The following is a 21,844-nucleotide window of genomic DNA, read 5'->3' on the forward strand; positions in this document are numbered from 1 at the left end:
TGGGGCTGGATCAATCATGCTTTGGGGTTGTGTTGCAGCCAGTGGCACAGGGAACATCTCACGAGTAGAAGGAAAAATGGATTCAATAAAATTTCAGCAAATTTTGGATGGAAACTTGATGCCATCTGTGAAAAAGCTGAAGTTAAAGAGAGGATGGCTTCTACAAATGGATAATGATCCTAAACACACCTCAAAATCCACGGGGGATTACATCAAGAGGCGTAAACTGAAAGTTTTGCCATGGCCTTCACAATCTCCTGACCTCAACATAATTGAAAATCTATGGATATACCTTAAAAGAGCAGTGTGTGACAGACAGCCCAGAAATCTCAAAGAACTGGAAGACTTTTGTAAGGAAGAATGGGCAAAGATACCTCAAACAAGAATTGAAAGAATCTTGGCTGGTTACAAAAAGCGTAAACAAGCTGTGATACTTGCCAAAGGGGGCAGTACAAGATATTAACTCTGCAGGGTGCCCAAACTTTTGCAGACGCCATTTTTTTGTTTTCTGTTATTTTGAAAGTGTAAATTATGGAAATAAAATCTAACTTTTGTTGACATATTATAAGAATGTCTAATCTGTAATTTGATGCCTTTTGGAGATTTTTCCATCTTTCCTTGGCTTCTTTATGCACATTAATACAAATTTTTAGCTGGGGTGCCCAAACTTTTGATCCCCACTGTATATGAATCAGTGTGATTTGATCATACATGTTATATGTAGAGAATTAGTAACATAGTCACAGACACTACCACATTTCTTGTGACAGCTGATGTGACTTCTCTGTACACCAATATAGGGCACTCTGATGGTATGGAGGCAGTGAAATTCTTTTTAAAAGAATTTGACAATATGTCCACTTCACAGAAAGATTTTATTTTAATGTTATTAGACTTTGCAATGACAAAAAATGACTTCTGGTTTAACCATAAATTTTATCTACAGACGAAGGGCGTAGCAATGAGGGCAAAGTTTGTCCCCAGCCTTACCAATCTTTTTATGGCAAGGTGGGAGGAGGATGTCATCTATGCTAGAGAGTGGCCTGAGCTTTCCTTTTACAAAAGATATATACAGTCATGGCCGAAATTGTTGGCACCCTTGATATTTTTCCTGAAAATCAAGTATTTCACACAAAAAAGGTATTGCATTAACACATGTTTTGCTATACACATGTTTATTCCCTTTGTATGTATTGGAACAAATATAAAACAGAGGCAGAAAAGCAAATATGACATAATGTCACACAAAACCCCAAAAATGGGCTGGACAAAAGTATTGGCACCCTTAACTTAATATTTGGTTGCACACCCTTTGGAAAACATAACTGAAATCAGTCGCTTCCTATAACCATCAATAAGCTTCTGACACCTCTCACCCGGAATTTTGGACCACTCTTCCTTTGCAAACAGCTCCAGGTCTCTCTTATTGGAAGGACACCTTTTCCCAACAGCAATTTTAAGATCTCTCCACAGGTGTTCAATGGGATTTAGATCTGGGCTCATTGCTGGCCACTTCAGAACTCTCCAGCGCTTCTTTGCCATCCATTTCTGAGTGCTTTTTGACGTATGTTTGGGGTCATTGTCCTGCTGGAAGACCCAGGATCTTGGACGCAAACCCAGCTTTCTGACACTGGGCCCTACAGTGCGACCCAAAATCCTTTGGTAATCCTCAGATTTCATGATGCCTTGCACACAGTCAAGGCACCCAGTGCCAGAGGCAGCAAAACAACCCCAAAACATCATTGAACCTCCACCATATTTTACCGTAGGTACTGTGTTTTGTTCTTTGTAGGCCTCATTCCGTTTTCGGTAAACAGTAGAATGATGTGCTTTACCGAAAAGCTCTATCTTGGTCTCATCTGTCCACAAGACGTTTTCCCAGAAGGCTTTTGGCTTACTCAAGTACATTTTGGCAAACTGTAGTCTTGCTTTTTTATGTCTCTGTGTCAGCAGTGGGGTCCTCCTGGGTCTCCTGCCATAGCGTTTCATTTCATTTAAATGTCGACGGATAGTTCGCGCTGACACTGATGCTCCCTGAGCCTGCAGGACAGCTTGAATGTCTTTGGAACATGTTTGGGGCTGCTTATCCACCATCCGGACTATTCTGCGTTGCAATCTTTCATCAATTTTCCTCATCCGTCCACGACCAGGGAGATTAGCTACAGTGCCATGGGTTGCAAACTTCTTGATAATGTTGCGCACTGTGGACAAAGGCAAATCTAGTTCTCTGGAGATGGACTTGTAACCTTGAGATTGTTGATATTTTGCCACAATTTTGGTTCTCAGGTCCTCAGACAGTTCTCGTCTCCTCTTTCTGTTGTCCATGCTTAGTGTGGCACAGACAGACACACAATGCAAAGGTTAAGTGAACGTCTCTCCTTTTTATCTGCTTTCAGGTGTGATTTCTATATTGCCCACACCTGTTACTTGCCCCAGGTGAGTTTACAGGAGCATCACATGCTTGTAACATTCTTATTTATCCGCAGTTGTGAAAGGGTGCCAATACTTTTGTCCAGCCCATTTTTGGAGGTTTGTGTGACATTATGTCGAATTTGCTTTCTTTCCTCCCTTTTTTTGTTTTGTCCCAATACACACAAAGGGAATAAACATGTGTATAGCAAAACATGTGTTAATGCAATACGTTTCGTGAGAAATACATGATTTCCTGGAGAAATATCAAGGGTGCCAACAATTTCGGCCATGACTGTAGATGACATCCTCCTCATATGGAACGGGGAGGAACAAGCTCTTTTAAATTTTTTCACGACTTTGAATTTTAACACGTTGAATAGTAAACTGACTTTTAATTACAGTAGAAGTAGCATTCATTTTTTAGATCTAACCTTAATAAACCAGGATGGTAGGATTGTCACTGAAACCTATTTTAAACAAACAGATAGGAATAGCTACATTCCGACGGACAACTGCCACCATCCTAGTTGGCTGCGAAATATACCCAAAGGTCAATTCTCCAGAACTGTACTGATATTACTACATACCAGAAACAGGCGTCGATGATCAAAACTACATTCCTGGATAAAGGGTATGATGAACCTGCTCTTAATAGTGTTATGGATGATATAGGTACTGTAGATCTAATAGAAATACTATGTTGAGTGACGAAGTTATACAGAGACCAAAAAAGATTTGCCCTTTTGTCACAGGCTACTCCATTCAGCAAAAAAACTATCACTAAAATCATCAATAACAACTGGAAAATTTTAAAGTCTGACCCCGTTTTAAACCTTATTTTACCTGAGAGACCTGAGATTACGTTTAGAAAAGCCACATCACTCAGAAATAAAATAGCCCCTAATATTACGGATCCTCCTAATAATATTACGCTATTTTCTAACTTGAAAGGTTTCCACCCTTGTAAAAAGTGTATAATTTGTCGATGTAGCAAATTCACAAAGAAGGCATTTTGTTTCAGCTCTACAACAAAAGGTACCACTTACAACATAGAAGATTTTATCACGTGCACCAGTAAAAACGTCTATCTTCTTCAATGCCCGTGTAACATGCAATATGTGGGACGTACTACCAGGCACCTAAGAGATAGACTTAGAGCGCATGTCAAAAATATAAAAAAAGGATATAAGGAACATTCCTTATCGCATCACTATAAAATCCGCCACAATAAGGACCAATCCTCACTAATGTTCATGGGTCATTAATACCCACTGGAGAGGGTCAAATAAGAAGAGAGCAGTGTCACAGTTAGAATCCAAATGGATTTATGAATTGGATTCCCTACACCCCAAAGGGCCTAATATTGATTTTGATTTGAATTGCTTTATAGACAATAACTAGATTTTTTACTTAGATTTTTTACTGAGATTATTTCACTGTGATTATTTTACTGGGATTTATTTTACTGGAATTTATTTATTGATTTATTCATCTATTCAGTTATTCACTCATCTCTCTGTATATTTATCTATCATAGGAGCTTTATGTATATGGATACCACTCTTTGCATACGTTTAGTGATTAAATTAATATTTAATTGTTAATTTTTTATTTAGTTATTAATTATTAATATGATTTTTATCTCATTTTGTGGCTTTTACATGAGATATAATTTTTATGCATAATTTTTATGCTTTAAATAATTATTTTATGCTGACAGTTTATATAGATTTATTTTATTTTTATTTTAATACTAATATATCAATGGACTATCGCACACACGTGTGCGTTAATTTTTGTTCCATTATTATTTCCGGTTATTGGATTGTCATACAACTTTGTCATTGCTTATGAATTTACTATACTTTGTTTTATATGATGTATATTTGGCTTGATTACTATACGTTATTGTTTTTAATTTTTAATTATTAATTTATGAATTGTTTTTACATATCTGACCTATATGTTATTTATATACTAATTTTATATACGTCCGCCAACTGAGGATTGACATCCATCATCTGATGTCATCATATAGGAATATGTTCAATTTTTGTTTCATTCTCTACACATATAACATGTATGATCAAATCACACTGATTCATATATATATGTAGTGTGGGTGGTTCCCACATACAGACTTTGTTATACCTTTGCGGCTTGTTACTGTATTGTCCTTAGGGGTATACAACTATGAGGACTTCCACATGTACCTGTCACCATCCATAAAGGATTACTTATCCTGTTATCTGATCCTCAAGACCCCTGTACCGATCCATCTGTTTTGGTTACAGTTGTCATAAGACTGGCGTCTGGATACCGCCAACAAAATGGCGCCGTGATGCGTGCACATCTGCCGAGCGATTAACTAACTATGGTCCTCGCGATCCACCGCAAAATGGCGCCGGCGCACTGTGCATGCGCCGATAGTCGGCAAAATGGTGGGCACGATGAGCGCAAGCGCCGTTTTCAACTATAAATACATGCAGTCAGACATCTTTAGCTGTAAGCCCTGCACCCTATGAGTACGTGCATAGCACGAAACATGTCAGGGGGGCTACAGCAACTGGACGTCTAGCCACCGCTGGTGGCCATCCTTATTAACATATGGTCAGTGTTTTTTCTTATTTTAATACCTTGTTATTATTGTTTTACACCTACCCTTGATGGAATAAAGTATCACGCTATGTGGTGTCCCTTATTTGGCTCTCCTTGTGAGTGCCGCCATTCACAGACCCTGCTTCAAAGGTGACCCCAGATGGTGATACACTTCAAGGACCCCTGAGCACCCTTTCAGGTGTGATCAGAAGGTGTACGAACCTGACCTGACCTGGGAGCAGATTACCTGATTGATACCTGATGAGACAGGCTATATCTCAAATGCGTGTCTTGGATTTATCATCTGCCACCCTGGACCAGATTCCCACGCAGTTGTATTGAGATCGTACTAGATCCTCACGTGGGCTGTTTTATTTATTTGGGACATTTATTCACCACACTCACCATTTGGTGACATCCTATTTTTGCACTTTATTTTTGTACTTTATGTGATTTAATACATATTATTTTGCACATTATATTTTAGCGCTGTACCTTTATATTGAAATACTTTTTGGAAGGTTTTATTTGGTTGCCTTTTTGGTGTGCTAGCAGCTGTTTTCTTTACAGGTAGCGCTCGCTCATTTTTCTTTTATCTTATAGAGTAACATGTATCGCTAAATGTACATTATCTGCCCAGTAACCACAAGACCATACAGTAAAAAATAAGCGTGAAAAGAGATTCGCAGAAAAGTGGTTACATAATGGACAGAATGCGATACTCAAAAGTAATTAAAAAAATTATGCTTTATTACACAATACACAAATGGACATATACAGTGAGGAACAGAAGTATTTGAACACCCTGCGATTTTGCACGTTCTCCCACTCTGAGAGACAGAATTTAAAATAAAATTCAGGAAATCACATTGTATGATTTTTAAAGAATTTATTTGTCTTGCACTGCTGAACATAAGTATTTGAACACCTAAGAAACAGCAAGAATTCTGGCTCTCAAAGACCTGTTACTATGACATTAAGAAGTCCACCTCTACTCCACTCATTAATCTAACTTAGTAGCACCTCTCTGAGCTCTTTAAAGACACCTGTCCACCCCACAGTCAGTCAGATGCCAACTACTACCATGGGCAAGACCAAAGAGCTGTCAAAAGACACCAGAGACAAAATTGTGGACCTCCACAAGGCTGGAAAGGGCAATTGCCAAGCAGCTTGGTGAAAATAGATCAACTGTTGGAGCAATTGTTAGAAAATGGAAGAGGCTAAATACGACTGTCAGTCTCCCACAGACTGGGGCTTCATGCAAGATCTCACCTCGTGGGGTATCACTGATGATAAGAAAGGTGAGGAATCACCCCAGAACTACAAGGGAGGAGCTGGTCAATGACATGAAGAGAGCTGGGACCACAGTTTCAAAGGTCACTGTCAGTAGAACACTACGCCGTCATGGTTTCAAATCATGCATTGCACGGAAGGTTCCCCTGCTCAAGTCATCACATGTCCAGGCCCGTCTGAAGTTTACCAGTGACCATCTGGGTGATCCATGGGAGAAAGTCATGTGGTCAGATGAGACCAAAGTAGAACTTTTTGGTCTAAACTTCACTCGTCATGTATGGAGAAAATAGAAGGATGAGTTGCATCCCAACAACACCATCCCTACTGTGAAGCATGGGGTGGTAACATCATGCTTTGGAGGTGCTTTTCTGCGAAGGGGACAGGACGACTGCACTGTATTAAGGAGAGGATGAATGGGGCCATTTATTGTGAGATTTTGAGCAACAACCTCCTTTCCTCAGTCAGAGCATTGAAGATGGGTCGTTGCTGGATCTTCCAACATGACAACGATCCGAAGCACACAGCCAGGATAACCGTAAGAAGCATATCAAGGTTCTGGAGTGGCCTAGCCAGTCTCCAGCCCTAAATCCAATAGAACATCTTTGGAGGGAGCTGAAACTCCGTGTTGCTCAGCGACAGCCCCGAAACCTGACAGATCTAGAGGAGATCTGTGTGGAGGGGTGGGCCAAAATCCCTGTTGCAGTGTGTGCAAACCTGGTCAAGAACTACAGGAAACGTTTGACCTTTGTAATTGCAAAGGCTTCTGTACCAAATATTAACACTGATTTTCTCAGGTGTTCAAATACTTATGCTCAGCAGTGCAAGACAAATAAATTCTTTAAAAATCATACAATGTGATTTCCTGAATTTTGTTTTTTTAAATTCTGTCTCTCACAGTGTCTCTCACAGTGGGAATGCACCTACAATGTGAATTTCAGACCCCTCCATGATTTCTAAGTGGGAGAACTTGCAAAATTGCAGGATGTTCAAATACTTCTGTTCCTCACTGTAAGGTAAATACAGTTCACCATCACCTCAGTATGAGATAATACATCAAAATTGACCTAAAATCACTTAAAAACAGACGTCATGACCAGTCAAAGTAATGGAGTCCTGCAGATATAGTGACAATAGGTCAAGTGCAGCACTGACACAATGGTTACACCACCAAGCAGGGGGTGTTTAAAAAAATTGTACCGATTATGGCATAGCAAACATAGCAGTATATGGCTGATATATGTACCAGGTAGCGGATACATTTGCCCAATAAACTTTTGCAGGTGTCTATAGACTGTAGAAAATATACATGTAAAAAGACAATCTGCCTCCACAACCACTAACTGGGTAATAACCAGAACAGATACATAGATAGTAGTTACAGTAGGTTAATGTAGCAAGAGTAGGTGGTGGGATCTCAAACAGCAACAGTCATGTCCATAATACTAAGTAGAATGAACTTGATAGCCGTAGTATTGCCACTGTATGACTTCCATGGTACTGTAGAAATGGCAGGGCCCTGCCACAAGGGGGTTCTTCACCTCAACATGTGGGCTGCACACCTCTTTAATGGTAATGTTGTAATATAAAATACAGCATCATCTGTGCCTTGTAATAAACATAGGGTGCGATGCATCTTCAGATAATTTGACATGATGTCCCCATCCTGAAATAAATAGGTGACATGTGGGAAGTCAATAGGTGAGTCACTTAAACTGGATAGGCAATGGCGTACATGCACCGTATTCCTGTTTATATGTGCTGCACATCACTCATCACCCGTGCCTTAAGTGATACTCTTGCAGAGTTTCTTTCATAGGGATAACCACCCATGGTCCCGGAGGCAGCTGCCACCAATCAGAACTACAGGTAAACAGGCTTCGCTCCCATCCTGGTGCTTACACAGCCTGACACCACTCGTGGCCAGCGTGTATTGCCGCCTCCCCTAGAGAACTGCATGTGTGGTGCCAATGCGTCCGCCTGGAAGTGAGGTATCTGACGTATGACATCAACGCGTTTTGCCAATGGGCGTATCTCACTCAGCTTCGTCAGGACCAACGAAATGCCTACCTTACTTGCATTATCTACCTATCCACCTGCTCAACCAGGTTTGCAGTCAGTCGGGTCACTGGGACTCTTCTTCTTCAAGTGTGCACCTCATAAGTTGCATTGTCTGGCATTGTCACTTCAAAGCAGCAGGGATACTGAGAATTTACTTCAGACACCTGAAGCAGTCAGAAGCTTGGTCCAACTCAATTTAATTATAATAGAGAACAAATGCATGAGAATAATCATTCTTCAATTAGCAAACATCAGTTCTTAGTTGAGTAGCAGTGTACCTTAGTGTGTCCATAAGCCAGAGTGTCCTTTCCAGGGGCTATGAAGAATAAAGGTGCTGATATCTAGGTCATCTTTCTTCTGATTCCTGTCTTCCTACCAGCTAGCAAAAGACCAAGACCTCTAACTAGGCTTCACCTAGAAATTTTATATGATCCTGCCAGGAGTAAATTAACTCATTCTCCTTTCTGGAAGGCTTTTTAAAGGAGCAACTTTCTTAAAGGTGCAATAGAGTGACCCTTGCCCACACACTGACTGACACACATTTTTCCAGAATGTCTGATAATATCTGTAAAGCTGGGCTAGATGGGTAGTATTTTTTGTTTAGCCAAGGGAATAGACAAAAAAAAACTAACAGATTCCTCCATCCACAAATAACTTTGATGGAGGAATCCCCCAAAGATAGAATACACTGATCAGTGGCTGGAGCAGCTCATCAACATCAGTTTTCCAGCATGTCCCTTCAAAAGAAGATGATCAAACGATCAACTTCTGTGGAGTAAAGATGTCTACACCCTGATCAAAATTCGACCACTCCGTGCAAGCAGTATATGGCCAGTTTTAGGCTAAGTTCACACTTGCTAAAAATACTATCACTGACAGTAATGTGAACCAAAAAATCTATGGCATTTCTCATGGGTTTAACATGCAAGTAAGGTGCATTAAAAATAGCACTTTAGATGTCCTCCAGGTAATTTTTTTTCAACCTCACTGATATTCTACCTTCCACCTCTCTGATATATGACTAACACTTGTCAAATGCACTGTAAACTCACTGTAAATGCTACAGGAATGTTTACAGCACATTGCTATAGATTTGAATGGAGGGAGTTGACAAGCTTTAACTGTTTCCAAACTCAACATGCAGCTTAATTTTTTGCACACAGTAACCCAAAGCGAAGCAAATTCTACATGTTTTTCATATGTGTACAGCTCTCTCCGCTCTCCATATTATCCATTGCAGGCTGCTTTAGTATGCTTTTGAGGAGCAGCAAAATGTATCTTAAACACCTGTTTCTAATGGAATGTGAGCAGGGCCTTACTGACATTTTCAGTGTTTGGAGCAACATACAATAACAGCATTTTACATTTGTAGTCAAACGTTTTACAGTCTTTTTGCATATCCTTTGTTTTATAGGAAACTGGCAGACTGTCCTCCTCTTTTGGATATAGAGGACATGATGCGAATGAAGGTCCCTGATTCCAAATGTGTTTACACCTATGTGCAAGAACTGTATCGCTGCTTGGTTGCTAAGGGGCTGGTGAAAACCAAAAAGGCATGAGATTGTCAATGGCAAAGAAATGAGGTAAGCAAAGATTATTCCTTGTACAGGAAGTCTGCAGGTTACGAAAAAGATAGATCCTGTAGATTTGTTCTTAACCCCTTGCGCCGACGTAACACGTATGCAGCCTCACAGAACTGGGCTTTTTTCCATGTCTCACAAAGACCGGGGTGTCACTGAAAGCTCTATCGGGACCCATGACTCCAGATTTTGGGTCACATGATCACTGTGATAGCCTCTGATTGGCTATCACAGTGATCAATCACTGTGAAGCCCGACCCCCACCCCCCCTTGGTTTTTTCCCTCTCTGTGGAGGAAAGAGATGCATTGGGGGAGATTTACTAAAACTGGAGCACTCAGAATCTGGTGCAGCTGTGCATGGTGGCCAATCAGCTTCTAAAATCAGCTTGCTCAATTAAGCTTTGGCAATAAAACCTGAAAGGTGATTGGTTTCTATGCAGAGCTGCACCAGATTTTGCAACCAAATGCGATATCTCCTGCGCTCCGGGACCCAGACCGGTGGTAAGTAGATGGAATCAGACTCCAAAAAAGCAAGGAGGGGACCACCGAAAAAGTTAAGGTCGTGCAGCTCCACATCAAGGCTGGGGAAGCCCAAACAGAACTGTGAGGAAGAACAAAAAAGAAAAAAGAAGCGCACCAACCTTGCGCATTACCTCAGTAACCAAAATTTATTAAATAAAAGAATGGTACTCACAAACAGCGAATAAAAACAGGCATGTCAGTCCTCAAAGGGACTTTAAAGGCAAGATGCAAATGCGAATCCCATCATGGAGGAAGCCACTCAGTACAGTTGACGCGTTTCGAAGGACAAGCCTTCTTCCTCAGAGCTGACTGGACTGAGAATGTGTGATTTTGCAACCTCCAGTTTTAGTAAATAACCTCCATTGCATCTTTCTCTCCAATTAGCATCTTTCTCTCCAATTCAATAGAGGGGGAAAAAAGCGACTGTTTGTAAAAAAAAAGATAAATAAATATTAAAACATAAAATAAAAAATAAACACAAAATACCTAGATCAAGGTTTGATCTAGTTCAGTTCCAGAGTTAGTGTGTGGGTCAAGGTCGGGGTCAAAAGTCAAGATCATGATTTTTTTTTTAAAAAATTGGTATCAGTGACAGTTAGGCCCTGATTTACTAAGGATTGAGTCTACCAGCAGACTGTCAGGGCAGGAGCTGTGGAATGGACAGGCAGGCCTAATGGCAGGGTCACGCACCGACTGATGACAACCACCTCCCAGAGAATGGAGTCCTTCAGGGCGCGGAGTCTAAGCCCCAGGCTGCCCTTCACCGGGGCCCCTGATGGTGGGGATGGACTTGACGCAGCCAGAGACCAGGTCACGGCCCCCAAGAAACCCCAGCTGCGGTAATGGCCGCCGCCAATGGCGTATAGCTGGTAGGAACCAGATAAGAACGATAGCGTAGTCGGATAGGCCGGGTCGATAACAGCGGGACAGACAGTACAGAACGGTAGACAAGAATACTCGGGTCACAAGCCAGGTTCAGCAACGGGAGGTCAGATAAAGGGATAAGGCTGAGAATAGTCTAGACAAAGCCGAGTCAGTTTCCAGGAGAGCCACGAGAGTAGAACAAGAGCTTGCAACAACACTATCAAACAGGACACAAATGCAAAGAGCAAGTGCAGACAACAGGCTTAAATGTGCTCAACCATACCCCTTTGGGGGATGGACCGCAGAGGCCTGAAAGCATGTAAGGCTCCCACCATGCTTTGCAGAAACCCAAGATGGATGCCAGCACATGGAGCAGCATAACCTCTGGGAAAAGGTAGGACCTTGACAATACCTCCTCCTCAAGGGCCCCTCCCCCTCCGCGGCTCAACAAAAGGCTTCTGAGGAAAGCGCGGGGGAGGGCAGGAGCATGAACGTCCGCGGAAGGAACCCAGGAACGCTCCTCGGGACCATAACTGCGCCAATGAACCAGGAACTGAACCCGACCGCGCACCAATCGAGAGTCCAGGACCCGGCTCACCTCATACTCCTCATGACTGTCAACCCGGATGGGATGGGGCCGAGGCGGAGAGGTAGTGAAGCAGACCAGATCTGATTGCAGACCAGAAGCTTCAACAGGGATACATGGAAGACATTAGAGATCCGCATCCCAGGAGGAAGAGCAAGGGCATAGGCAACCGGATTCACCTTGCGGAGGATGCGAAAAGGGCCAACAAAACGGGGGGCCGGTTTGGGTGCGGGCACCCGAAGATTGAGGTTGCGAGTAGACAACCACACCCGATCTCCGACCTGGTATGAAGGAGCGGGCAGCCGTCTGCGATCATCCTGGAACTTCTGACGCTGTGTTGAGTCCTTCAAGGACTTCTGGATCTGCCCCCATGAAGAACGCAGGGCAGCAAGATGTTTCTCCACAGCTGGAATGTCCTGTGTTGAGAACCTCTCAGGTAATACCGCAGGTTGGAACCCATAGTTGGCCATGAAGGGAGACATCCCGGAGGAGGAGTTGACAGCCGAGTTCCTGGCAAACTCCGCCCATGGCAGGAGATCGACCCAATCATCCTGATGGTCCGAGATATAGCAGCGAAGGAATTGTTCCAGGGCCTGGTTGGAACGCTCCGCAGCCCCATTGGACTGCGGGTGGTAGGCCGAAGAGAAGGAGAGCCTGATACCCAACTGGGAACAGAAGGCGTGCCAGAACCTGGACACGAACTGACTCCCGCGGTCCGAGACAATCCCCCTGGGCAACCCATGCAGGCGAAAAAATTCCCTGGCAAAAACCGTGGCCAGTTCTTGCGCAGTTGGAAATTTTTGAGCGGAACACAATGGCACATTTTGGAAAAACGATCAATGACCATGAGGATGACTGTATAGCCCCGTGACACAGGGAGGTCTACAATAAAATCCATGCCCAGGTGTGACAAGGGACGCTCCCCATTGGGAATGGATTGCAGATGGCCCAATGGAAGATGCCATGGAGATTTATTCTGGTCACAGACCGAACATGCCGCTAAAGAAGAGGCGATGTCGGAACGGAGGGTTGGCCACCAGAATAAACGAGAGACGGCCCAGGACAACTGGTTCCTCCTCGGATGACCGGTAGTCTTGGAGTTATGGTAGGTACGCAGCAGGCGGGTGCACAATCCCTCAGGTACTAAACATCTACCATCCGGTCTCTCGGGAGGAGCGTCAGTTTGAGCCACCAAAATCTGCTCCCCAAGGGGAGAAGTCAGACTGGTGCGAATGGCAGCCAGGATCTGATCCGGAGGTATGACCGAGGTTAGCTCAGAGTCCTCCCTGGACAACTCAGAGTATTGCCGCAACAATGCATCAGCCCTGACATTCTTGGAGCCAGGCAACTAGGAAACCAGATAGTTGAAACGTGACAAGAACAAGGCCCATCTGGCCTGACAGGGTGTCAATCTCTTGGCCTCCGAGAGATACGTCAGGTTCTTGTGATCGGTAAGAATGAGGACCAGAACCGTGGAGCCCTCGAGCAGGTGCCTCCATTCCTTGAGAGCCTGAATGATGGCCAACAACTCCCTATCTCCAATCTGGTAGTTGCATTCTGCGGAGTAAAGCTTCCTGGAGCAGAACCACAGGGAAGTAGGGGTCCATCGGGCGACCGACGCTGAGACAGGAGAGTGCCTACTCCCGTCTCAGATGCATCAACCTCGAGGACGAAGGGCAACCCAGGATTGGGATGAGACAGTATCGGAGCCGAAGCGAAGGCGGATTTCAGAGCCTCGAAAGCCATGATGGCCTCGGATGGCCACTCGTGAGGATTACTGCCCTTCTTGGTTAGGTCTGAAAGGCTTTGCCAGCGTGGAGAAGTTCCTGATGAACTTCCGATAATAGTTGGCGAAACCCAAAAAGCGCTGAATGGGCCGAAGACTATTGGGACGAGGCCACTGCAGAACCGCCGCAACCTTCTGAGGGTCCATGGAAAATCCCACAGCAGAAATGATGTAGCCCAAAAAGGCAACCTGGAACAGGTGGAATTCACACTTCTCGAGCTTACAAAAAAGTTCGTTTTCACGTAACCGTTGCAGCACCCGCTTGACATCCTGGATATGGGACTCCATGGAGGCAGAGTAAACCAGGATGTCATCCAAGTAGACCACCATGCACTGCTGCAACAAGTCCCAAAAGACATCATTTATGAACTCCTGAAAGACCGCGGGCGCGTTACACAAACCGAAGGGCATCACCAGGTATTCATAGTGACCGGTTCTGGTGTTAAACGCGGTCTTCCACTCGTCCCCCTGCTTGATCCGTATGAGGTTGTACACCGCCCTAAGGTTGAGTTTGGTAAAGACCGTTGCTCCCTTGAGGCGGTCGAACAACTCGGTAATCAACGGGATAGGGTAGGCATTCTTAATGGGGATTCGATTGAGACCCCTATAATCGATGCAAGGCCTCAATTCACCACCCTTCTTTATGAAGAAAAAACCCGCTCCTGCTGGGGAAGTAGACTTACGAAGGTGCCCCCTGGGAAAGTGCATTCACAACGTACTCCTCCATGGCCTGATTCTCCACAACCAAAAGAGGATACACCCTGACACGCGGAGGAGTGGCACCGGGTTGCAAGGATATGGCGCAGTCGTAAGGACGATGGGGAGGTAAGGCACCAGCGCGCACCTTGTCAAACACGTCCAGGTACTCCCATAGTTGGTAGGCAACACAGAGTCCGAGGAGGCACACAACACCTTAACCGGCCCACGGATGCACCCGGCCCCACACTGTGGAGACCACGAGAGAATCTCGGCCGTTCGCCAATTAAAGGTTGGATTGTGCTTCTGGAGCCAGGGATACCCCAAAACCACGGAATAGTGCGGGGAAGAAATTACCTGAAAACAGGCCAACTCCCTGTGAACGGCCCCAATAGCTACTAATGCCTGGGCCGTCACCGAGCCCTCCGCCCAAGAGAGGACAACGGTGATCAGTGGTTTATCTTTGCGGAACGCCGGGGACGAGGAAACTCCACCCAAGATCTGTCCCCGACAGGATCTCAGGTGCGAGCGTACATGACTGCCGAAAGTGCCCACCAAGGCCACAGTACAGGCAGCGACCCTCCCGACGCTGAGCGGCCCGCTCCCCCTCAGAAAGGCGAGCAACCCCCAGCTGCATGGGCTCACCGCCAAACAAGCCATCCCCAGGAGGCGTGGGAGGAGAGGGAGGAACGGGTGGGACAGAAAACGCAGGCGCCAGTCGGTTGGGAGGCCTCCGCAGGCGCTCCTTGAGTAAAGGCCTCTAACTGAGCCTGGTGTCAATCAGGATTAGGAAGGAAATGAGTGCTTCCAGCTCAGCAGGCAGCTCCTTGGCTGCAATCCCGTCCTTCAACGCATCAGGCCATGAGAAAAAGCAGCCACCAGGGCCTCATTGTTCCAGCCCACCTCTGCCGCCAGGGTACAAAACTCAATGGTGTACTCGGCAACGGTCAGTGAACCCTGATGCATGGACATGAGCAGCTTGGCAGCCGAGGCGGAGCAAGCTGGCACATCGAATACCCTACGGAAGGCGTCAACAAAACCGGAAAACTTGTGAATCACCGGGTCATTCCTCTCCCATAAGGGATTTGCCCAGGCCAAAGCCTTGTCTGAGAGCAGCGAGATTAGGAAGCCCATTAGGAAAAGCATGGGGTATTAACTCAAAATAAATTCCCACCTGGATGAGGAACCCACGACACTGACTCGGCTCACCCCCAAAGCGCTGTGGAAGAGGGGCTGAACCAATCATACCTCTGGGCACCTCGGGCACAGCGGCAGCCGCGGCAGTAGGCGCAACCACCAAAGCCGCAGCAGGGGCAACCACCGGAGTGACAACCGGCCTAATAGCACCAGGAGCAAGGTGCGTGCAAGCAGAGTCTGCAACGCCTGAGCGAACTGATCCAACAGGAGATCCTGTTGATCATGTCTGGCGACTAACATGGGAAGCGAAGGCGTACCTGCACCGTCAGGATTCATGGCATTCGTGTAATGTCAGGGCAGGAGCTGTGGAATGGACAGGCAGGCCTAATGGCAGGGTTACGCACCGACTGACGACAACCACCACCCACAGACCGCAGTCCCTCAGGGCACGGAGTCTAAGCCCCAGGCTGCCCTTCACCAGGGCCCCTGATGGTGGGGATGGACTTGACGCAGCCAGGGACCAGGTCGCGGCCCCCGAGACACCCCAATGGCGTATAGCTGGTAGGAACCAGATAAGAACGATAGCGTAGTCGGATAGGCCGGGTCGATAACAGCGGGACAGACAGTACAGAACGGTAGACAAGAATACACGGGTCACAAGCCAGGTTCAGCAACGGGAGGTCAGATAAAGGGATAAGGCTGAGAATAGTCTAGACAAAGCCGAGTCAGTTTCCAGGAGAGCCACGAGAGTAGAACAAGAGCTTGCAACAACACTATCAAACAGGACATGAATGCAAAGAGCAAGTGCAGACAACAGGCTTAAATGTGCTTAAACACACCCCTCTGGGGGATGGACCGCAGAGGCCTGAAAGCATAAAAGGCTCGCACCATGCTTTGCAGAAATGCAAGTTAGATGCCAGCACATGGAGCAGCATAACCTCTGGGAAAAGGTAGGACCTTGACACAGACCCTGAACATTCAGGCAGACTCAATTCAATCAATCAAGACCTGTCAGTCTTCAGATAGGCGTCTAGCAAGCTCATTGAAAAGAGTCTACTTTGTAGACTATTTTCTGTTCGTAAATACGGAATCAAGTCTAGCACATTTCTAGATGCAATTCCGGATATGTTCGCTAGGTGGCGCACAACCGTGGGTTTTGTCCCGTTGGCATTTTTCTGTTTGCATATGAGAATACTTATAATTTAAAATAAAAAGCACACCTATATTAAAATTTTTTATTTTTTTTTGGTTGCTGTTCCTCCAAAAATGATCGGACAACTAATACATTTCTTAAGGAATGTCATTCATTCTATCTTCAAATGTCAAACATTTTCACACATATCTCAAATAATTGGGAATGTCTTGTTCTAAGTTCCCCATATAATGATACCGTATATCTTCCTTCTCTTTAATCATGTAACTATTCTATATTGCAGCTCAAACTCTCTCTCCTACAGAGGCTTAGTGGTTAGAACTCAGAACTTACAGCACTTGGATCATGGATTCTAATCCCAGTCATGGCTACACCTGTCTGCATCCCAGTTTGCATGCTTTCTCTGCACGGGTGTGTTTCTGCCAACACTCCAAAGACATGCTGTTAGGTTAATTGGGCCTAGTATATGTCGAAGTTTCTGGTCTTAGATTGTAAGCTCCTTGACATTTGTGAATGCCCAAAATATGGAGATCAGTTTCCAGGATTCTGTCGGTGCCAGGAATATTGATCAATCAATTAAGATTTTGGCTACTGACTAGAAAGTTGAAAGGGAGTGAATCTTACCTGCATCCTGTTCTTCTGACAAGTTTGAAACTTTCAATTTTCCTTCTGTTTATATTTCATTACAACTTTGTTTCTCTTCTCTTAGGCTACGTTCACACTAGCTTTGTCAGCAGGTGTCAGACAGGCGTTTGGGAAGTGTTTTTAATGCTTTTCAAACGCCTATGAAAATTCTGCACATGGCAGCACACAGTGCTGTTCACACTGAAGCATTAGCGTTGCGTCGTGGCAAAACTGGCGCCTCATGTTGAATCAGGAGGAGTGGAAGCCTCCCATTGAAGTCTATGGTGCAGCTCCTCAAACACCTGGCAGGCATTTGCGGTGCAGTTGTGACGCGGTTGCGAGGCGTTTGCGGAGTGTTAATACCATTTAACTTCATTACAGGCATTTGTGGTGCAGTTTTAATACTTGGCAAACACCTATCAAATGCCTCAAAACCGAGCATTTGAGGAGCATTAAAATCGCTTCCCAAATGCCTGTCAAACGCTATAGGGGCATTTGGCAAGAGTTATAAGTAAAGTCAAGTGTGAACAAGCCCTTAAACCTCTCTCCTTATAAAATTTGACCCACTCCCCCACCCCCCCTCTCATCACCTGTTCCATCTGCAAATCTATGTATCACTTTTTTATTTAACTATTTATTTACTAATCAAGTTAATGTCTCATTTCCTATCACCTACAGCTCAGATCTCTCATTATTATACGATTCCTGATTGTATCTCACCACTAGTCTGATTGAATTCACAATTCCTGGTCAGTCCAGTTCCCTTACCTATAATAATCTTTAGGGCCAGTTCACACTACATGTGTTTCAGTTGCTTTTTTTGCATCCAAAATGCACAGAAAGAAGGTTATATGGTTGTCAATGTCATAGTTCACATCAGCGCTTGCAGTTCCAGTGTGTTTACTGTAAAGGTTTTGGGAACCACAATTGGGCTCAGGGTTGAATGGCTGCTGCTGCTCCTGATTTTGAGATATGGATTGCGTGCACGCCGAAATAATTACACTGACAAATGTCCAGTATAACCACTTTCACATCATCTCTTTATTGCAGGGCAGTGCTTAACCTTTTATACAAGGAGAACAATAGGGTATACGTCACTATTACGTAAATACAGTCACATTCTAAAAGGCACATTTTGCTTGGCTGAAATATGGAAGAAGTGCAGAAACTTGATACTTAAGGCCCGTTATCTCTTCACTCCCCCTCACATATTCAAAGCCTAAGTACAAGATCCTCACAGCTCGAAGGGAGGGGTTGAGAACATCGCTCAGAACAAACAAGTTAAGGAGGACTGCAAAGCCCAGCAGACAAAATATATACACACAACACATATATTTAGAAATATGAAAAAGTATAAAAGTAAATATGTATATAAAATGTACATTTTAAACAGGAAACCGAATAGGTATTTTATCATATCCATCACAGTCTCCCCTTAAAATGACTATTTTACTCTGTCCCTATAAAGCCTAGCTCATCTGTCCTTATGTACCTTGGAACTCTTTTATGCTGTACGTTAGGTGATGACTATTTCATCACCCCCCTTGCCACAGACTTTGTACATAAGGAAGTCAGATGCTACCCCTACAAAATTGTGAAACTGCTGTTGGCAGGGAGGGACCGTAGAGGAGTGAAGGATTTATCCTCTTCCATCGTAAGGGGGTCCTCCTTTTCTTGATGGAAAAATGTAGGTGTGCTGTTGTCTACAGCCTTGCTTATTAACTTCTTTACAAATGGTAGAATACAACATACAATCAGAGCTAAAAGAACTAGAATTATTAATACCATTACACCTATTTGGGTGAGCAGTTTTTGCCACCCACTCATCCAGCTAACATATTGATCCCACGGGTCTGTGATACCTAGGTTTTTCTTCAGCTCCACTGACAGATCTAATTTCTTTATAGCCAGAGTAACCTTACCATTTGGGCCGGTATTGTCAGGAATGTAGGTGCAACAGATTCCCGTTCTTTTTATCATTTTACAGACACCTCCTTTCTCAGCTAACACCATATCTAAAGCCACCAGCTGAGCTTCTATCAAACTCATTAGGAAAAGGATATACAACACAGTCATCGTGGTGTAGATGACGCCTTTTCCTCAGGGGTTGGAACTTTCTTGCAGTGGAAGGCGTGTATCCAAGTGTTCTTCCTGGCTACCTTGACAGAAATGGCTGTGGTCAGCAGAACTTGGAATGGACCATCATATCTTGGCTCAAGGGAATGTTTCCTCACAAATTTCTTTACTAATACCCAATCTCCGGGTAATAGGCTGTGAGTTCCTGTATCTGACTCAGGATCTGGAATGGAAGAAAACACTTGGACATGGATACGGGTTAATTCACGTGATAATACAGTCACATAATCAGTTTACACATCAGATTGTAATTGCAACTGTTGTGGAAAGTAACAGCCAAGTCTGGGGGCTGAACCAAGCAAAATCTCATAAGGGGACAGGGCATATTTCCCCCAGGGGGGGGGGGGTTTAAAGTCCCATTCATCCTTTCTACTTTCCCACTGCTTTGAGGGTGATATGGGGTGTGTAGGGCCAACTGAACCCCCAGTGCTGTCCAAATCTCTTTTGTAAAGGTTGCTGTGAAGGCTGGACCCTGATCACTATCACCTCTGGGACCCCAAATGTACAGACTACCTCACTCAGTAGATTCTTAGCCATGGTCTTGGCTGTCATGTTTGTAACAGCATAGGCTTCCGGCCAAAAGGAGAACATATCCGCCACCACTAGGGCATATTCATATCGGCGACTTTTTGGCATCTGTATATGATCAATCTGTACCCTCTGGAATTGATAGAGGGGTTTTGCCAGATGTTTCTGCGGTGTCTTTTCTGTTCTCCCTGGGTTGCATTTTGCACATAATACACACGAGGCGCAGTAATTTCTGGTTAAGTGGTTATCCCTGGAGCCCAGTAATACTGGCTGGTCAGTGAATTCATTAATTTCTTAGAGGGATGTGCATGTCCATGCACCCATTGGACAACTGCTGGATACATATATTTTGGTAAACAAGTTTTTCCTTTCATCGAATACAGTTCTCCATCCTAGTCTGCTCCTTTATCAATCCATTCCAGCCTTTCTTCTGTATAAGCATCCATTTGCATAGAGATCAGGTATTGCTTGTCAGATGGCACATGCACCGCCAAAAGCATCTGCGCTGAGGTCTCACTCTCCTCTTTGGCCACCTCGGCTGTTTTTCGTTGTTTTTTTGCTGCTTCTTTGGCAGCTATATCCGCCAAGTGGTTCCCTCTGGCCTCTTGAGAATTCAATTTGCCATGTGCTTTAACCTTCAAGACTGCCACTTGGTCAGGCAGGAGCAGTGCATCCATTAAATCCTTGATGGCTGGGCCGTGTTTCACCGGTGTTCCAGCCGCTGTCAGAAGCCCTCTGGCTTTCCACATGATACCAAAATCATGAGCTACTCCAAAGGTGTACCTTGAGTCTGTGTAAATGTTGGCTCTTTTACCTTCTGCCATCTTACACGCTGTAGTGAGGGCTTGAAGATCTGCTTCTTGGGCAGATAAAGTTGGTGGTAATACCCGTGCTTGTAGAATTTCAAATTCAGAGGTCACAGCATAACCTGTGTGGTACTTGGCTCCTTCATCTGCATATCTGGAGCCATTCACAAAAAGTGTGTAGTCAGGGTTTTCCAGAGGAATTTCACTCACTGTAGGGAGATGTGTGGTTTCCATGCGCATCATTTCGAGGCAGTCATGTGGAGTAGTGCAGGGGTCTCCTTTTTCACCTTCGCCTTCTTCTTCCCCCTCGAAAAATGGCAGAAGGGTGGCCGGGTTGAGGGTGAGACACCTTTGGAGGGTCACATTGTTAGGAATGAGGAGGGAGATTTGCAACCGTAAATGTCTGGCCGTGGACAGGTGTCGGGGTTGTACCCGATTCAGGATGGCAGCAATGTCATGCGGTGCCAGAAGAAGCAGGGGGTGTGCTAAAACGAGGTCTGAAGTTTTGTCCAACAGTGCTTGAGCAGCAAAACAGGTCTTAGACATGAAGGACCACCCCTAGCTATGGGGTCCAAATGGCAAGAATAGTACCCAATGGATCTGGTCTGCCCTCCATCTACTTGAGCTAGGACCCCCGTGGTGTGGCCTTGCTTTTCTGACACAAACAGTTTGAAAGGTTTCTCATAATCTGGAAGTTCCAAGGCAGGAGCGGTGGATATTGCTTCATGTAATGTCATCATGAGGAGTAAGGAGCACAAGGCAGAGGAGTCCTCCAAGGATAGGGGAGTGTGTAGTTTCACTCCTCCTTCAGGCGTGAATTTGATTGAGGCCTGCAGTCTGGACAGCACGTCAGCTCCTACCAGATTTAAGGGACATGTAGAGGACACCACAAATCTGGCAAGCAAATCAGGAAATGTCCCCACTTGTGGAGTGGCTCTGTAAGTGGGCTGGAGCGGGGCACCCCATCCACACCCACGCAGGAAACATCAATAGTGGAAAGTAAAGAATCAGCAGGCAGGTCCTCAGCCCTCAGCACGCTCCTGGCTGCACCCGTGTCAACGAGAA

At 44.9% G+C, this 21,844-nt stretch overlaps 2 protein-coding genes across 2 annotated transcripts in view; one reads left to right on the forward strand and one right to left on the reverse strand.

Moving 5' to 3' along the window:
• The window catches only part of SMTNL1 (smoothelin like 1), a 525,456-nt gene that overhangs the window by 413,058 nt on the left and 90,554 nt on the right, over positions 1 to 21,844 (forward strand). The window contains exon 5 of the mRNA XM_089656772.1: positions 9,776 to 9,944. Coding sequence (XP_089512898.1) covers positions 9,776 to 9,920 — 145 coding nt within the window. The 3' untranslated portion in view covers positions 9,921 to 9,944. The remainder of the gene's footprint in view (positions 1 to 9,775; positions 9,945 to 21,844) is intronic.
• LOC149441902 (uncharacterized) lies at positions 20,366 to 21,325 on the reverse strand. The gene has a single exon (XM_089656777.1). It carries the CDS (start codon positions 21,323 to 21,325, stop codon positions 20,366 to 20,368), a length of 960 nt encoding a protein of 319 aa, XP_089512903.1.

The sequence above is a fragment of the Staurois parvus genome, unplaced genomic scaffold, assembly GCF_062004578.1.
Source record: "Staurois parvus isolate SC_StPar_1 unplaced genomic scaffold, SC_StPar_1.0 ptg000937l, whole genome shotgun sequence".
Classification (NCBI taxonomy): Eukaryota; Metazoa; Chordata; class Amphibia; order Anura; family Ranidae; genus Staurois; species Staurois parvus.